Here is a 17,600-nt window from a genome sequence, read left to right as displayed (position 1 = left end):
AACATAATCACAAATGCATAAAAGAATAATTTAAATTAAAAATTAAAATTAATTATAATTTTAAATGTGTTTTTTAGTCATACTCTTATTTATTGTTATTATCATTATATGTAAGAAGTTAGGAAATGGAGGTCTTGTAGAGTCTCACACTAAACGCTTCTCCTCATATTAATCCGGAGAAAAAAGCACTAACTGGAAAAACGGGGTAAAAAAAAAACGACCACGTCGACGACAAGAAAAATAAAGCGCCAAAGACAAGTTTTCGCCCGTCAACTATTTTTTTACATAGAACAGTTTAATCTATAAAACCCTCCCCGGCCGCCCCTCAACCTTTCCTTCCCTTTCTCGATCTCCATTTCTTACCCCTCTTCCTCACCCTCCCAGGAATCCTCCACCGGAGCAATGGCTTCCGCCGGAAACCCGGGCGAGCCTGCCGTCTCCCCGCAGCAGTACTGGTGTTACCAATGCAACCGGAACGTCTACGTGACCCCGTCCCCTTCCTCGGAGCTTCTCTGCCCTAACTGCAACGGCGGCTTCCTCGAGGAGCAAGAGGACACGAACCGTAATCCCAATCCCTTGTCATCCCCCTTTTCTGAAAGTTTCTCTCCCTTTCCCTCGCCATTCGCCGCGGGTCTTGGCGGCTTCCCGCTCGTGTTTTCTACCTCTTCTGGTAGTATGGATATACAGAGTCCGACGGATATTACTGGGCTTATGGGTCATCATCGATCTGGCTCTGGGGGTACCGTCGATCCTGACGTGTTTAATCCTTTCATCTTTTTGCATAATTATCTGAATTCGCTTATGGCCGGTGGGGCGAATATACAGTTTGTGTTGGAGAATAATCCGTCTGATGGTGCCGGCGGTGGTTTTCGCTTCCCTGCCAATCTCGGGGATTATTTTATTGGGCCTGGCCTTGAGCAGTTGATCCAGCAGCTTGCCGAGAATGACCCCAACCGATATGGAACCCCGCCGGCGGCGAAATCGGCTATTGATTCTTTGCCGAACATCCGTGTCTCGGCGGACTTGCTTGCTACGGATTCTGAGCAATGTGCTGTTTGTAAAGATACGTTTGAGCTGGGATCGGAAGCCAAACTGATGCCATGCAAGCACATATATCACTCGGATTGTATCCTCCCGTGGCTTGCTTTGCATAATTCCTGTCCAGTGTGTCGGTATGAGCTGCTCACGGATGATCCGGATTACGAACATCGTACTAGGGGAACGCCGCCTCCACCAAATCAGGCGGCACCTGCAGTTTCAGGTTCTGGTAGTAGCGAAACAGGACAGGACAACTCTGCTGCGCGGACGGGTGAAAGGAGATTTAGGATTTCGTTGCCATGGCCATTTAGGTTTGGATCTATGGCAGAAACTAGCACCAGTAATGTAGGAAGGAATGATAATAACGACCATGGTAATAATGAAGGGGAGTCGAACTCACGCAACCAAGGCAATCCGGGTTCGGGAAATGAGACCAGGCAAGAAGACTTGGATTGAGGAGCTGCGGTACTATTTTCTTATTTCTTTCCCTTATGATATTATGAGTATTCTTTATTTATTTTTCATATTTTTTGAAATGTTTCAATTGACCACACAATGCCTTTATTGGCAATATGGTGGTCGCCCTGGGACTTCAGCAACCGGAAGAAGAGTGCAGTTTGTTCTCTTATCAGTTTTCTTGCCTTAAAAATGTTCGCTTTGTGTGCATGTACATTCAAAGACGGGTGCCAACCAATTCCATTGGGTAGTAAGAGTTCAAATTAATCAGCTTATGTTTCTTATGCCCGGACTTGCCGATGAAAATGGTAAAGAATGAGATATCTGTCATCTCATTGACGTAGAACTGCTTTAGTTAAGCAGGGAAGTGTGAACTTTCTGTGTACCCAGTGTACGTCAGTTGACTTTGCTCCAAGTTTTCTTTGCCAAAAGGTGATGTTATAATATGCAAAATGTAATGTAGACAGTGTGACATGTAAATATACGCCTCAAGCATTGCTGCAATGTCCAAGAAAAAGGCTTCTATATACCGTGCATATTGCAAATCAAATGTGCATGTTGTATTTATTTGTGTGTTTATTTATTATTATTTTTTGGGAAAAGTGAATTTTGTTAAAATAAGCACCGATAGGCTGTAGAAGTCAATAGCAAATTCTATTGTCAAATAAACTTTCAGTTTTAATTTTTATTTATTTATTTTTGTTTGTTTGTGTGTGCATAAGCTTGATGATCTTCTTATATGGTGTCTTATAAAATTTTAGGCAACTATTTTAATCCTGGCTTCATGAGTTGGACAAGAGTTGGAGTGGTCATTACATTAGTACACTTGTACCTTCTTAGGTTCACATGGCCTACAAGATTAATTATATGTCCGTGATTTTTTTTATTTTTTTTTTGTTTACTGGGCTTTCTCATAGATTTCTCTAGTGTCCACCTCAAATTTGATTATTTGGTGATGTATAGGTAGGGATGGTCCCTGGAGGCCCAACTATCTCATTGCCAAAAGCCAAAGGCCTCTGCTAATCTTTGGACAATTATCTGTCACACTTCATGGAGAGAGCTACCTGATTTGTTGTCTCTCTTGCTATTGCAGGAGTTCAAGGCACCATCTCCATCTGTCCTCCAACTGTTTATTTATTTATTTATTTGAAAATGATGCTCATCCAATTGGGGTCATCAAGAATATATAAATAATTTTTTTGGTGCTGTCTGAAGCCTAGATCAAGGGAGAGCATAGCAAGCTTAAGACCTAAGTGAATCATACAACCGTTTTTGCTTTTCATGCTGTACCTATTTCATGAGCTGCACATGATTGTGACCCATTTAGTTGAAGTGATCTCTTATATATTTCTACAATATCACTCTTCACTATCTGGAAAGTAAATTTTTAAGGATCGGAAATAAATAATTTTTTTGGTGCCGTCTCAAGCCTAGATCAAGGGAGAGTATAGCAAGCTTAAGACCTTAGTGAATCATACAATCGTTTTTGCTTTTCATGCTGTATCTATTTCATGAGCTGCACATGATTGTGACCCATTTAGTTGAAGGGATCTCTTATATATTTCTACAATATCACTCTTCACCATCTGGAATGTAAATTTTTAAGGGTTGGAAATCTAAACTGTCGTGCATTGTGGTGATAGCATATATAGGTCAGTTTAAACTTTGACAAAGTGTTAGAAGTATGGCATGGAATGATTGAAGTTAAAGAATTGCAGTGACCTCTATGAGTTATTATATTAAACACAAAACTAGTCATGCTAAGAGAAACGTTTTTTGTTATTATTTTGCTTTCTGCTTGCTACCATTATTATGATTTTTTTGTTGGTCTCATTTGTGCTTATGCCAAATTTTTTTTTTCCAAGTACTTAAACTCAGACCTATTTGCCAGCAACTGAGGAGCATGCATCTTTAAGTCTCCATTTCTACTTGGCCCTTCAAATTGCAGCAAGTTGTTGTTCTCTAACTCGTGTTTCTGAGGGTTTTTCTTGCAGATGGCCTTAACCTTCAGGCTTGACTTTCATAAGTGCAGTTGTTTAGACTTCAGAAATTAGATAGTAATGAAATGCCACTGGGAGTTTAAGAATCGAGTCTTGAGGAACACTTCCCAAAGGTGAGGGAACTGTCGGTGGTTTGAACATTTGCTGCCCCTATATTTGTGTGCTTGGATGGAAGCATTCTAACCTCACTCAAGTTAGGTGTGGAAAGCTGCTGTCTGGTCTCAATTGCAAATTCTGTAATTGTGGGATGGAGAGAATTTTTTTAGAAGCAATGAGAAGTATATGTCATTAAAGGAAGCTTCTCAAAGAGGAGAAGATTACATCAAGCAATATACATATCAAAAGATGAACAATCAAATAGGAAGAAAATCACCTACAACAGGATGTTGCCTATTTACTCCTTCCTTAGCTAGGGAATCTACCAACACATTCACACTTCTAAGGGTGTGGGACCAAGAAATTTTAAGCTACCAGAAATATCCGTTATCTCATCAAAGAACCTAAGAGATGTGCTTGGAAGATTTTTCTTTCCTTGAAACCCAGCTTATGACTACCACAGAGTATCCTTCAACAATCAAGGGAGAGGAAAAACATGCTGAATTGAGTTTCAAACCGTGAAGAAGGGTCTTCAATTTCGCCATTATAGAGTTACACAAGCCAAAAGGAGCAAAATAAACCAGGAAGATATTACTTGCACACTCCCAAATTACACCAGCTCTACCAGTAAGCCCCAGGATTCCACAGGAACTACCATCAAAATTTAATTTAAGCGAAGGCAAACCCATTGTGCAAGTGCAGACATAGGTTCAAAAGAGTAAGACTTATTTCAATGTGAACACTAGATGGGTGTGAGGATTCCGGAAGTGGACTAGCCCAAAATAGTGTATCAGCCTCAATTACACTAGCAATTGATTTTTGCTGTTTTTCAAAGGTATTTCTGCTTTTTTAATTATCAACTCCTTTTCCCATGCTCTTTCAACTCCAATTCTTGAAGGTGAGACAATTACCAACTCTTGTTCCAGTGCTCCTTTCAAGTATGGGATGCCATTGAACAAATTTGGAGTTAAACTTTACTTCCTTATATCTCTGGTAATCAAATCATACAAATTCATTGGCTCATCTGTTCTTGTAAATGGTAGATTATTGTGGCTCATCTCTATGGCTGTTTTTTCATTGGAGCATTTGGAATGAGGGGGATCAAAGAACTTTTTCCAGCAAATCTTGCTCATTGAAGCAATATTTACTGCAGAAAGTTCTGAAATTTCAAAAAAAAAATTTATTTGTTGAGGGATTCATCTAGAAATCTATACATAAGATCCTTTCATGGACTACCGTTTCAAGGAATACACTTATACAATGATCTGTAGGAATTGGAAATTAATTGCCTCCTTTATGCCCAAAAGACTCCACCCTTTAACTCCTTGGTGTGGAGCTTTTATTGTGCTCAATTTTAACCACATCTCCAGAGGCAACCTAGACCAGCTGGTTATTGAGGCATCTTCTGAGTCACCTTAGGTAACACTATTTTTACCTACTCCTGGTCTTTGGGTTTCTCAAATTCCACTAAAGCTGAGACTAGCCCTTCCCTAAGGGGTTTTCTCTCTAAGAAATCATCTCTTGGCTCCCATGCCTTGGAGGGGAATTCTATAGATGTTATTGGTTGGTGCCCCCATGGGTCTTTTCCGCCTTGGTGCATTCGGTATGAACTTGAAGAAATCGAAGACTTGATGGGTCAGCATGCCCCTCGGGCAGCTGATTACACTCCTCATACATAAGCTAGATTAGGATCCTACTCCCAAGTAGTTGTTAGTTGCCCCTTTTGCCTTCATGTCCATTCGTAATTGATGTATTTTCCTTGGTTCTTTTTGTTGCTTTGGCTGAGTATACTCCATTGCAGGAGGCTTTCTGTGTACCTTTGCAGATGGCCTGGATTTGTTTTACTCTGTTCAAGTGATAGTTTTAACACTGATTTCTTTTAATATAACCGATTTATTTTGATTTAAGTATATAGGCTTTTTGGCATGGTTGAAGTTGAATTTTTAGTTGAAATAGTTACATGTGGTATAGCAAATCACACGCTTTCTTGCTTTAGGTGATTCAAATGCTCAGTAATTGGTTTCTGTGTTTCTGCCTGGTCCAAACTCTTATTATTTTCGTTTTTATTTTTTCTTTTGAAACAAGGACTCTTATCATTGATTGAAAACAAGATCTCATGTTCTTTGCCTATTCTAGATCGTCATTGGTCCTTTGTGTTTGCCTGCTATCACTGCCCCAGTTTCTGTTATTTTGCTTCTCCTTAGTGCAAGTTCAAGTTGCTCATATTTTGCTAGGAATCCTGAAATTGACAAGGTGTGTCTAAACTGTGGAGAAATGGTTCTGATGCAAGTTATAATCTGAATCAGATGTGTGTTTATTCTTTATAATTTCACAATAGCTATACAGTCTTAGAGAATCTTTGATATACAAGAAAATTCTTACAGATTTATATACTTAAAGTAGGTTAGGAAATTTCATGGCAACATGATTCTTAGGTCTAACTTTTTTTTTTTTTTTGTTAAGTTGATGGATTTTGTTGCTTAGAAAAAAAGGAAAAGTGGCGCCAACAACAAGAGAATGATGGGGGACACTATCTTTGGCTGAGAATCAGATATAGTAGTAGCAGATCTGGGAATTTTCTGCCAGCAGATTTCCAGGTTATTATACAGATAATAAAATTCATCAAGAATATATGCAAGCCTCCAGGGAAGGGGAGGGGAAGGCTGCATCCAGCATACTACATTGCTGTGTCTCCCTGAACTATAAAGGGTGGAGTCTGAAAAGTTTCACCCTTTTCACCCTGGATGCCTCTATGTTAGTGTTATTCAAAATATATACCTTTTTTTAATGTTTTTTGACATCAAGCTTCTTCATTTTGATTCAAAGGCTTCTTTTTCTATATTGGTGATGCCAAATCATTTATGTTTTGTTTGTTTGCCACTATTATTTCTTTATATTGGTTCCAAATTTAGCACCACTTTCATACTTCTTCTTTGTTTTATTTTGTTTTTCTTTCAAATCATAATTATTACTATATCTTCAAGAGTATCATGCAGTCTGGAAAAATCAATTTCCCTTGCTTTTTTCATCTAATTTGATCAAATTTTGCATTTGAAGTTTCTTGGCTTGATCTTCTTCATTTTTGGGTTTCTGGGATTGATACTTTAATATTTTCGATTGATTAATTGACATAAAATTACTGTCATATCTTGCTTGGCTTCTCTTGATTTTTATTGTTACCTGCCGGCCATTGTCATCTTTAATCCGTTCAGTTGGTTTTGAACTTTTACTTTCTTTAATCAACTTCCCTTCCTTTTTCTTATACTGTATTAATTCTCTTGTTAAGGGTTTAACTAGCTATTCCCTTCACCTTAATTCTTTTTAGTTGTTTTCCTTGGGCAATTGAACCTGTAATGGATTTGATTTGTTAAGATATATTTCTTTTTAACGGAGAGTTTTCTCATTCAGGGAATTTCTGTATGATTAGGAAGCTTAATAGTATTATAATTGTACTCAAGGTGTTAATTTCTTAATTAGGAAGCTATTATTGGCATTGATTACGAGTCCAACTACAGTAGTGGTTAGAGTAGGTTTAAAAGTGTGCAGCCTCTTGAGCAGAGAAATTTCTCTCCTATATTTCAAAAATTCTCCTCCTCTTCTCTTCTTCTCCCCTCTATTTCTCTTTTATCTTTCTTTCTTGTCATGCCCTATGAATAATTACAATATCTACTTCTGTTCTTCTATAAGTGATTGGAACAGAACTCTTTAGTTATTAAGTGCCCTAAACGCAAAAGATAAATTTCTGCAAATCCATTTTGGTTAACTCTTGTTCCTTTTCTGCTTCATAGGCCATACCAAACTTATCCTTGTGCAAACAGTACCTTCACTGAGAAATATGATGAAGAGCAGGGCCCTGAGGTTGATGAGCATGGAAGAAGGTTAGCACCGACAAACAGTTGTTGGCTACATTTGAGTAGAACAAAGAAAATACATGGAAAGTTGATATATTTGGGTTTTGATATCCCTGATAATGTTCAGAAAACCTGTTTTTATTGAACTTGAGATTCTTTTGTTTTTCTTCTATGTAATTTTGCCATTCATATTGAGTTTACTTATTTATACTGAATGTTAATTCTAGCATATATAATGGGTGTATGACCGAGGGATCTCTTGTACACTCAGCAGCTGCGTTCTGGGTGAGAAGGAGAAAGGCTGGTTTCTGCCTTCTTGATAACAAGAGACGAGTGAAACGTTGTCTACCTCCAAATCCAATTCTGTCACCATGAATGGGTAATCTATGTTCAAGCTTGTGTTAAATTATTCATCAACTTGCTCTTAGGCTGCATGAAGTGAAAAACACTTAGATATTTGTGAAGATGAAATAACTGATCAATTCCAGATTAGCCAAGGGAGGCACATTATTTATGAGGTTCATGCTAATAAAAAAAAACATGGGGACAATTTTTTTCATTTGATGTCTCTTGCCTTTAAAGAGGAGAAGGCCATTACTCCAAAAAATAAACCATTAAGCATTAAAGTGATTTTTTTTATTTATAAAAAAAATATTTTATTTTTATTATACACAAGAAAATTGGTTGAATAAATAATTTTTTCTAAAAAATTACTTCCATGAATTAATAAAAAAATTATGTAATAAGTAAACCAAAAAATGATCATTAACTATTGTTTCACGTAATCTATATGAAAAGCAAATTAAAGATACGACATAAACACTAGAAATCTCAAGGGAAGGAGAAAAGAGAGGAATCTAGTTCTTACAGAGATGAGAGAAAAAAACTAAAGGGAAAAGGAAGAGGAAAGAGAGAGGCGTATGAACTCACATTTGAGCCAGGAGGAAGAGCCTTGAATGTTTTACCCCATGCCTTGAGGGTATATTTATAGTTTTGTAAAAGTAATTATAATGACTATAATACCTTTAGGGTTACATGTTTTGAAAGGAAAAAGACATAAGAGGACATACACCATCTTACATAATTATAATTATTTGTCATCTCTATGACAATTTTCTTTATTTACTAGTAATTCTACTCCTACATACATGGGTGTCTTTTAACATTGAAGAAAAACAAAAGGCCATTTGGCTGTTGAACTAGGGTTTTTCTTTTATTATAGTGATGGTTTTCCCACTCACTGAGTGATTCTCTGTTCTGGTGAGTGAGATCAGATTTTGGACTAGACGAGTCGAATGGGAAGGAGAGACTTGGACTCTTTTGTTTTGGTTGAATCTCTTTTAATTCGTTCCTAGTCCCGATCTAACTCGATTGGTTTGACTTAGATTTTGATGTTCGAAGTAGACTTGGAGTAAAAAACCCTAATTTTTTTTTTTAAATGATAAAAAAACCCTAATATTAATAAGATATAAGATCGAAACATGTGTGAAAATTTGGTTTGTTATAAAATGTTACATTAAATATAGAAAAAAAATATTTAAATATTTTTTGCTAATTTAAATAAAAATCCAAGAAAATAATTTTAATAGAGAAATAACATAAATAGCAATTTTCGAGAGAGAGAGAGAGAGGAAAGTTGATAGAAGGTCAAGTAGGTAGCAACCCGCTTGATGGTTTCATTCAAAAAAATCGAATGTGGTACAATCAAAGGAACGAAAGCAGCAGTAGAGAACAGTACAACCCCAATCTCAAATCCTTGATCGTTTTTGTTTTTGTTTTTGTTTTTCTTTGATTTCTTGTTTCCACTCTTCTCTCTCGACTTCTTGCCTGATTCTGGTTCTGCACCGTCTTCTTTCTTCTTCTGCTGAATTTATTCTTCAATTTTCAGGGAAAATCTACCGGCCGGCGTAAGTACGTAGCCGGATTGAAGCCGTCTACGCAACGACCTTCTTCTCCGGCATTTGGATACCCGCGTCGTCGGGGATGTATTTGCTCCAGAACCAGTGCTTCTTCCACACCCTGCTCATCTCTTCAATGGGCACGTTCTTGGTCTCCGGCAAGAAGAAGTAAATGAAGATGGTGGCAATCACAACGAACCCACCGAAGAAGTAGAAGAGACCGAATTTCAGATTGCAGAGGAGACTCAGGAAGACCTGGGCGATGATGAAGGTGAAGAAGAAGTTGACGGCGACTGTGATCGCCTGCCCGGCTGATCTCACCTCCAGGGAGAAGATCTCGCTGGGGACCAGCCACCCGAGAGGTCCCCAAGACCAGGCGAAGGCGGCAACGTAGACGCAGATGAAGAGGAGGAGCAGGTCTGCGATGCCTGTCGAGATCGTCCCGGTGCCGGCTACACCGAATTTCACGCCGATGATGGTGCCGACGGCGATCTGGCAGATCATCATCTGGACGCCACCCTCGAGAAAGAGGAACCTCCTGCCGTACCTGTCGACGCAGTAGATGGAGACGAAGGTGGCGAGGACGTTGACGACGCCGGTGATGGCCGCAGACATCAACGACGCGTCGTTGCCAAAGCCGAGGGTCTTGAAGAGAACGGGCGCGTAGAACATGATGACGTTGATGCCGGTGAGCTGCTGCAGGGCGGGGATGGCGATGGCCATGAAGAGCTGCGGGCGGTTCTTCTTCTCTAAGATGTTCTTCCAAGGGTGGTTCACCTTCATGGACTCCTCGCTGGCGTCGCAGAGGTCCTGAAACTCCTCCTCCACCTCGGTGGTGCCGCGGATCCTCTCCAAGATCGCCTTTGCCTTCTCCCTGTGGCCTCTGTCGATGAGGGAGTTGGGGGTGTCGGGGAGGAGGACAGCTCCGACTGTCATGATCAGAGCCGGGACGGCCGCCAGTCCAATCGACACTCGCCATCCGTTCCTGCCACTGATCTTGTTCGTGCCGAAATTCACGAAGTTTGCAGCCAGGATTCCGATGGTGATAGCGAGCTGAAAACCGATGTTGAGCGCGCCTCGGATCTGCGGGGGAGCCATCTCCGAGAGGTACACCGGCACCGACTGGTTGGCGAATCCGATGCCGACACCGAGCAGGAGACGCCCGATGAGAAGCATGGCGACGTTCACAGCGGCGGCGTTAATGGCGGTACCAATCAGGAAGATGAGCCCGCCGAAGAGCATCGACACCTTACGGCCGAAAACCCTGGTGATGGCGGAGGCGAAAAAGGATGCGATCAGCCCCGCTAAGTAGAGCGACGAGGTGAAGGACGTCAGTAACTGACTGTCAAATTTACAGTACTGGCTCTCCATCTTCGTCTCGTCTTTCATCGTCTTGTACACTCCCGGAAAGAAATCTTCCAGGAACACGTCCATTGATGTCACTCCACCTGCATTCAATCCATGAACAGTTCAATTAATTTCGATAGTAATTCGCAGACACCCATTAAACAATTTGCTCTGATTCATACCTGAAACTCCAAGATCATAACCAAAGATGAGTCCACCGGACGCTGCAACGAGACAAGAAACCAACACGAAGGTGGTGACTTTCCCACTATAGTGTTTCACCTCTGCCTGCGCAACGAGTCCCCCCGCCATTCTGAAACCAACAAAAAATGCAACTCTCCAATGACGATGAAAGGAATTGCTCTCTGTGAAACTTCAATGATTGAGTATTCTCCCCACAGACCCCTCGCTTCTTATACCCTTCTCTTCTACCCAAAAAAAGCAAAGCTCGACATCTGTGGCTACAAACTCTTTCGTCTCCCATTCGTGCCCAGTCAGAGGAATCCGCGTCAGTCGTCTTCCACCGGAGCAAATCCTGGTTCACTTCATGATCTCCACGTACCCTTCATCTCTATTTAGGGTATGTGTCGATTCACGTGGACGACGAAAACAGTTGCAGGAAGATAAAAGAACCCTGCAAAAACCATTGTTGCTAACGATGCTCGCTGTCTCTTCATCTTATCTTCCAATCCACTTCGTTAAGCTGTCTAATCTGGAAGTCTGTCAAATATTCCAAAGATAGTTATTATTTAGCTAATGTCGTGAATTGGTTTTTTTTTTTTTTTTTAATTTGGTGGTGTTCAATCTATAATTAATCAAATTTAGTAAATAAATTTTATTTAGCTTAATTTAATTTTAAAATTTATTAATCAGGGTCAATCATCGATCGATTAAGTTGATTATGGAAAACTAACACGTAATTTATCTAATCATAGCTCTATGAGATTTCTTTCTGTTCTGTTTAATAAACGGAGAAGAGAAAACCAAGTAATCGGATAAAATTGACACTCCTAAGCAAAACTGGTTGATCTCCATTCATCACTCTTTTTCTAAAATGAGCAATGAGTTCCATCTTTAGTAAACCTTTGTGCACTGTAGATGTTGAAGAGAGTCAAGAAACTTATAATCCTCTTAACTTACAACTGAAAAGTGAATCAGCAAAACATTCATAATAGAATGTGACCTAGGGCATCTAGGCACACAAAAACATGGTTAAAATTTGACAACAAGGGATCCATCTGTTCATGCATGTGTCAGGAAGCTGCGTATTGAAGTGTTAGCTGATCTGCGTTTCTTCACCTGTAGATTGGCAATAAGAAGATCAGAGACATAATAAACAGAAAATAAAGAATTAAGGACAAACTAGTGGATGCAATGAAGCTAATCTTCTGGATACTACAGGGGGGGGGAGATGAAACAAGTAATCAAGAGCAATATGAGATACCTGGAACATAAAATTAGTAGCAGTGGTGAATGCACCTAATGATGAGAATCAAAACAGACAATAAGAGAAAAACTAGGAACATACACCAAGACTGAATCCCAGGTTGAAAATATTTTGGCACAAAATTTTGTAAAATCTTGCAAGCAATTGCATTAAATAAACTTTTTTGAAAATCTGATGGATTTGTAAGTCGAGACAGGCCCAGACAGAAATATGTGCTGGTTGAAAATACAGCTACCTAAAAGCTTGTGTCTGTAAATCATGCGAAAATTCCCAGGTCAAATACCTTTTCACTGTTGAACAAGTCTTCGGCAACAGCTTCCATTTTCTTTCTCTTCTTCTCTTCTCTAATGAATTCCCTTACGTCCGTATCATAATCGGATTCTCTATCATCACCCAATTATGTGACATGAACAAATAAAGTCAGTACCATGATTTGCTTCTAGAAGTTGATTGTTGGCATTCTTTTTGCAGATAAGATATGAAGAAGATGGACAATCTCTTACTTGTACGGATCTTTAGAGAACGGAATGAGATCTCTGAAGCCATTCCCAGATGGAATCTCTCTCTACGAGGCCCATGAGAACCAAAAGGATTAGGGAGGCAAGATTATAAATGAGCATCCATGAGAGAGAGAATTAAGATTAAGACTAAATGATGGTTTTAACTATAGGGCCTCTTCATTGTTACAAGTAAACCATTCACCTCACTATCCATACATATGAAGCCAACAGCAACACTTGTTTAGTTGAAACACGGATTGCTTTACAGCTGTTTTTCTTCTTAAAAAAAACCGGTGTTCACCAGGAAGAAAAAGTGATTACCTTTCTGAAACATTTAAAGTTGACTTCCTTCAGCTTTGGCTCCGATTGGGGCACAGTTAGAGAGACCAGATCTCTCACAATCAAATCAGGACTGTAAAAAACGTCTGAGCTCTGGTGTTCAGATGTTTCAGGTTCATCATCTCTGATTCTTCTCTCTATAACAGTGGCATTTGACATCATGACTGTTGAAACATTCATCTTCTCTGGCATCATAGAAACATTATCCCTGGAAATTTCCCCATGTTTTATCCCTTCTGATTGAGAAGCCAAAGCTACTTGATTCGAGGTAACTGTGTCAACTTCCACATCAGAATCTGCTACTATAGTCTCATCAGTGGAATTTGAAGATGATACTAGTACTGCAGAGGAGTGGGACCCTGAATAAGATAACTTCTTGGAGAAAATAAGGTTGTTTTGAAACATGCCGATCATAATTGTGGAAACCCCATTCATTGGCATGTTCTCAACATAATATAAGCTTGTGAATATTGACTGCTAATAGATGGATAATTGATGGATAATCATAAAATTACTTACTAGAGGGAGATAAGATATTTGATGGATCAAGATGCCCAGACAATGTCGCAGCAACCAATTTCATCTCATCCACTCGTGAAAGTGAACTGAGTTGGCGAGAACAATCAAACTCTTTTACAGATCCTGGAGGGTTCACTAACAGCACTGTATCACTTGCTCCATCCGGTGAAATCTAGAAAATCTAGAAAACATTAAAAAATGTTCCCACTTTCAAAAGGTAATTCTAATGCAACATATAAATCTCTAAACCAAAAATATTGTTCAAATTGGTTAGTGCGGTACACACTTCTTGTTGCATGATTGAGTGTTAACTGACTTTGTAAACCTGAGCACCAGTAAATCCAAAAAGCATAGGTAGATGATACAGCTTGTATCAGTTACAGACACTATGAGTGGCTGGGCATAATATAAAGATTATGAACCGCGTAAAAATTTAATCAGTACTGAAAAGAAGATGCCATGCTCCTTACCGGTGTTAGGAGAGTTGAGGCTCTGGTTTGGATATCGATTGAATACAAATTAATTTCTATTCAGTATTTCAGGACAAACATTTTGGAACACCAAATTTGATAAACAAAAATGTTCTTCTTGTGTATGTGAAATATCAGACTCCAAGGTTTGGCATATTTCAAATATTGAATTACATTTTGACACACAATCTCTCAAGTTTTAATTTACATGCTTCAAGTCCATACATCATAATCAGTCATTTGTATATATTCAAAAAATAGAGAAATAAAGGACATAGAGATGGTTTTGAATATTTTAACAAAGGTCAGATATAAACTCACGAATCACCCCAAGTTAATGTAAAGAGAGAAAAGTCAAAGTAGAGATCACTCACAACGCTACCGGAACAAAATTCACTGACAGTTAGCACCCTTCCACTGCATGCTTTCAGTAACAATTGTAGCTTTACCCCAAATTTATACTGTATTAAAGAACTAATATTAGAACGAGAGAGAGAGAGAAAGAATTATTTGATTCAGAATTAATGGCTTAAATACCTCACTAAGCCATATGACCAATGTAAGTAAGCAGCATTCGCTGCGGTCAACCTTAGGTAGACTTGACTCTAACCTCCTTTCCATTTGGTAAGTATAGTTGTTTTGACTAAATGGCAAATATACGCATCAACCAAAGAATCTAGGACATTACCTGGTGAGTTGGGCCCAACACAAAGGTATGGCCATCCAAACATCTTTCCCGAACTTCTGGTCCCACCACTTTGACTGTTTCTCCTTCTATTTTCAAGTTCACAGAATAACTGGAAACAGAACAGAGTCACTAGTATTAGTACCTCTTTTCTGGAAATTGGTATTAGTTACTGAGACAAACAACAGAAAAAACAGAAATTCATCAGAAGAAGAAAGAACGTACAGAGAACAGCTTGGAAGCTCATTACGGATAATTTTCTCTGCTAGTACCTGAAGACATTTAACCAGACAACAGTTCAGTATCAAAGACAGCAAAGAAATCTAGAACATAAAAGAAATTCTCCAAGGAAACTAATTAAAAAAGATACATTGAAGTGCTTATTTGCAAGAAAAAAATTCAGAAAATAATTTAAGCCTACTGCCATTAGCCAACAGAGAAAAGGAAGATGCAAAAGTAGTCTGCAGTTGGTGCTCCATTGCAAAAACAATTTTCAGATTATTAGAATGTGTTGACAGGAAGGTACCTTAGAGCTACAAAGATTATAATTTCAAATTTGAAGTCATAAATCTGCAAAGTGATACTTAAAGATGACGAAAGTTTGCTGGTCAACATGGGCATTGCATTGTACATGTAAATAATAACTGAGTTGTTACAAGCTCAAATTGTTAGTAGTCAGAAGGACAAAAAAGCAAGAGAACCACTTTTGAAAAAAACCTTAATCCAATTGGTGTGGACAACAGGTGTCTTCTCTGAGATCGCGTCAATAAGATTGTCTGTGATGGATGAGAACTCATCAGCAATGACATGAGTACATTGTGAATTCCATTTATGAGTAGCACAAGCACCTGAGCAGCAATTTGATCAGTTATGAGTTTATTTGTTAAATGAAGCAAACAAAAAATAGAAACATAATGCATTTGATAACTAAAAATCTAGACACACAACCAACCCATGTATTTTTAGCAGCTGGTTTTGGGGTTTCTTTAGTTAAAATGATGATCATTAATAATATAATAACAATTTAAGACATGCTAACCAATCAATCAAATTAAATAAGAGGTAGATGATGCTAACATGCAACCTAACTAAACCTTCCTTGCAAGAGAATCAGTTATCAGGCATAAACAACATAACCAACCAATTGAAGATACTGTCTCTTGAAGATAATATTTTGCTTGCGTCTGCTCAGATGCATGGATGAAAAATACCAATGGAACATAAGAAAGCCTGTATGGGAATCATTTGTCACCATCTCTTTGACATATGGTAAAAACATAATATGAAAAGAAGAGTATCCAATATGATGAATATTAAAAACTAACCTGAAATTTGCAGTACCAAATGAGAGTATATCCCCAATTTTCAGTCTTGTCTGGCTGTCTGGTAAATCTTTGACTTTTTTGGATCCTACTTCCTTATTGACATATGTGCCATACCTTGAGGTGTCTTTAATAATAACGTCAGTGAGGAAACCAGTGGACATTTGTTGTAGAGAACCCAAAGAAGTCATAGCATCAACGACTATCTTCGCATGTTCCCTAGAGATTCCAATGTCTGCTTGAACAGTAATATCACAACCTATACAGGAAATGTAAAAACATAAAACCGCACTATCAGAAGTGGACTATATGAAATTTTATCTAAAATGGACACAAGAAGTCATCCAAGATAACCTTTTCGACCCACTGTGTACGTTCCAGCAGAAAAAATGTAATATGTATGGGAACCTGATGAGAGCATTAATGTGAAGTCGTCAATATCTTTCCACTCCACCATTCGAAAAATACGTCGCATAAAAGGAATAATGCTAAGGGAAACAAAATGCAAGGGCATAAAGAAATTTCAGGCGGTGAATACTGGACTACTTTAGCCTCCAACATGGAAACGTTCGAAATGGTGAGTCATTGAGAATTGCTATCATTTAAATAGTAATTATTTATGCGTATAGTTCATTGCACTTGTGCGGAAGCAGTCCCCGATGAGTGAAGTCCAGAAACAATATAATGTCCATTTGATGGGATCAAACTCCTCAAATGACAGTTTCTGAAACAACGAATCTCGAGTTCTGTACAGTGATAATCAAGGGATAATCGCAGAACCAAAACAGAGAAAAGATATTCAACTTTGAATACCGAGCAAATTATTTCTCCCTTGAGGTTTTTCCCTACACTATAAGAGGTAATTTCCAGCAGGAAAGGGAAAAAGCAAATCTTCGGGGAAGAAAATGACCCCGAAATCGCCATGAAAAGGGAGAGGATAAACCAGAACAGACACTACCTGGAAACGGATGGACTGGAGACAAACACCACACCATCTTAAAATTTCGATGCTGTGATAGGAGAATGATCAGACATGCAGAAGCTGAGGGAAATTGAACCACAGGAAAGAAGCTGCAGAGATTTACGAAGCCCGCGGCAGGCACACAAGCTCGCCGAAGCTGAAAATTTCGTTTAAATTAGCACAACAGAGAGCTCTTTGCAGTTGTCGACGAAACAGATGGGCCTGCAGTCCGACCGATGAACAAGAAAGTCCACATCGAGGAGATGGCGGCCGAGATCCATGTCTTTTTGACAAGCCTAGATGCCCCTCATCAATGGCATAATACTTAATTACTCTTAAATTAACACATATCTGTCCTTAATAATGGTCTAATGCTTACACGGCCATATTCAACTGTAGAAAGGTGATGTGTTTTCATCAACGAACTTCTGAATAAACTAACATTTCCGACCTTCTGGAAATTGATTAGGAGGTATGTCTTTCAGTTTACGTTAATAAATCTCATCATGTTTAGAAATTCATTTGAGGTTTTCATCCATGTCTTGCCTAGAAGCTCTTATTAACTCAAAGAGGCATTGATTATCTCCATGAAAACTAAAGAAAGGCTATCTATGAGCAAGAGCATGAAAGAGCTCAAACAGATACATTCTGTGCAGTCTCCCCCAGTTGGA

The 17,600-nt window shown here is 38.8% G+C and overlaps 3 protein-coding genes across 8 annotated transcripts; 1 reads left to right on the top strand and 2 right to left on the bottom strand.

The window, feature by feature from the left end:
* The first annotated feature begins 352 nt into the window (after nt 1-352).
* LOC137945020 (E3 ubiquitin-protein ligase RING1-like) lies at nt 353-7,953 on the top strand. Of its 6 annotated transcripts, none has more exons than XR_011110877.1 (3): nt 353-1,503; nt 7,379-7,468; nt 7,716-7,953. XR_011110877.1 is itself a non-coding variant. In XM_068790887.1 (2 exons), exon 1 carries the CDS (start codon nt 403-405, stop codon nt 1,492-1,494), a length of 1,092 nt encoding a protein of 363 aa, XP_068646988.1. In that variant the 5' UTR covers nt 353-402; the 3' UTR covers nt 1,495-1,503; nt 7,379-7,649. The 6 variants fall into 6 exon arrangements, 3 of the variants coding, with proteins under 3 accessions (XP_068646988.1, XP_068646989.1, XP_068646990.1); XR_011110876.1 differs by having other exon boundaries at nt 7,713-7,953; XR_011110878.1 differs by lacking the exon at nt 7,716-7,953 and adding an exon at nt 6,054-6,187 and having other exon boundaries at nt 7,379-7,649.
* Nucleotides 7,954-9,335: 1,382 nt separating this feature from the next.
* Nucleotides 9,336-10,998, bottom strand: LOC137944360 (sugar transport protein 10-like). The gene is made up of 2 exons (XM_068790021.1): nt 10,869-10,998; nt 9,336-10,787 (listed from the first exon to the last, which is right to left on the bottom strand). Exons 1-2 carry the CDS (start codon nt 10,996-10,998, stop codon nt 9,376-9,378), a joined length of 1,542 nt encoding a protein of 513 aa, XP_068646122.1. The 3' UTR covers nt 9,336-9,375.
* Nucleotides 10,999-11,733: 735 nt separating this feature from the next.
* On the bottom strand, nt 11,734-17,146 carry LOC137944337 (nibrin homolog). Its single transcript, XM_068789996.1, has 13 exons — nt 16,927-17,146; nt 16,323-16,376; nt 15,972-16,227; nt 15,788-15,876; nt 15,364-15,494; nt 14,872-14,918; nt 14,650-14,758; nt 14,336-14,422; nt 13,492-13,663; nt 12,955-13,313; nt 12,637-12,698; nt 12,417-12,516; nt 11,734-11,985 (listed from the first exon to the last, which is right to left on the bottom strand). The coding sequence occupies exons 1-13, from the start codon at nt 16,961-16,963 to the stop codon at nt 11,929-11,931; spliced, it is 1,560 nt and encodes a 519-aa protein (XP_068646097.1). The 5' UTR covers nt 16,964-17,146; the 3' UTR covers nt 11,734-11,928.
* Between the last annotated feature and the right edge of the window lie 454 nt (nt 17,147-17,600).

The sequence above is a fragment of the Aristolochia californica genome, unplaced genomic scaffold (genome assembly GCF_029961685.1).
Source record: "Aristolochia californica isolate CCGP_79_NKW_82.1479 unplaced genomic scaffold, dmAriCali1.0.hap1 SCAF_11, whole genome shotgun sequence".
NCBI lineage: Eukaryota > Viridiplantae > Streptophyta > Magnoliopsida > Piperales > Aristolochiaceae > Aristolochia > Aristolochia californica.
The sequence above is the reverse complement of the archived record's forward strand: the minus strand, read 5'-3'. Positions and strand labels throughout refer to the sequence as shown.

What these genes read in the sequence shown, in the direction of transcription:
- LOC137944337 (XM_068789996.1), bottom strand. Translation starts at nt 16,963, where the DNA reads ATGGTGTGGTGTTTGTCTCCAGTCCATCCGTTTCCAG. An exon ending in GTACACAGTGGGTCGAAAAG is followed by an intron (nt 16,228 to 16,322) that starts GTTATCTTGGAT and finishes TTTCCTGTATAG; the next exon opens with GTTGTGATATTACTGTTCAA. An exon ending in ACTTTAAATGTTTCAGAAAG is followed by an intron (nt 12,699 to 12,954) that starts GTAATCACTTTT and finishes TGGGCCTCGTAG; the next exon opens with AGAGAGATTCCATCTGGGAA.
- LOC137945020 (XM_068790887.1), top strand. Translation starts at nt 403, where the DNA reads ATGGCTTCCGCCGGAAACCCGGGCGAGCCTGCCGTCTCCCCGCAGCAG.
- LOC137944360 (XM_068790021.1), bottom strand. Translation starts at nt 10,998, where the DNA reads ATGGCGGGGGGACTCGTTGCGCAGGCAGAGGTGAAACACTATAGTGGG. An exon ending in TTATGATCTTGGAGTTTCAG is followed by an intron (nt 10,788 to 10,868) that starts GTATGAATCAGA and finishes GATTGAATGCAG; the next exon opens with GTGGAGTGACATCAATGGAC.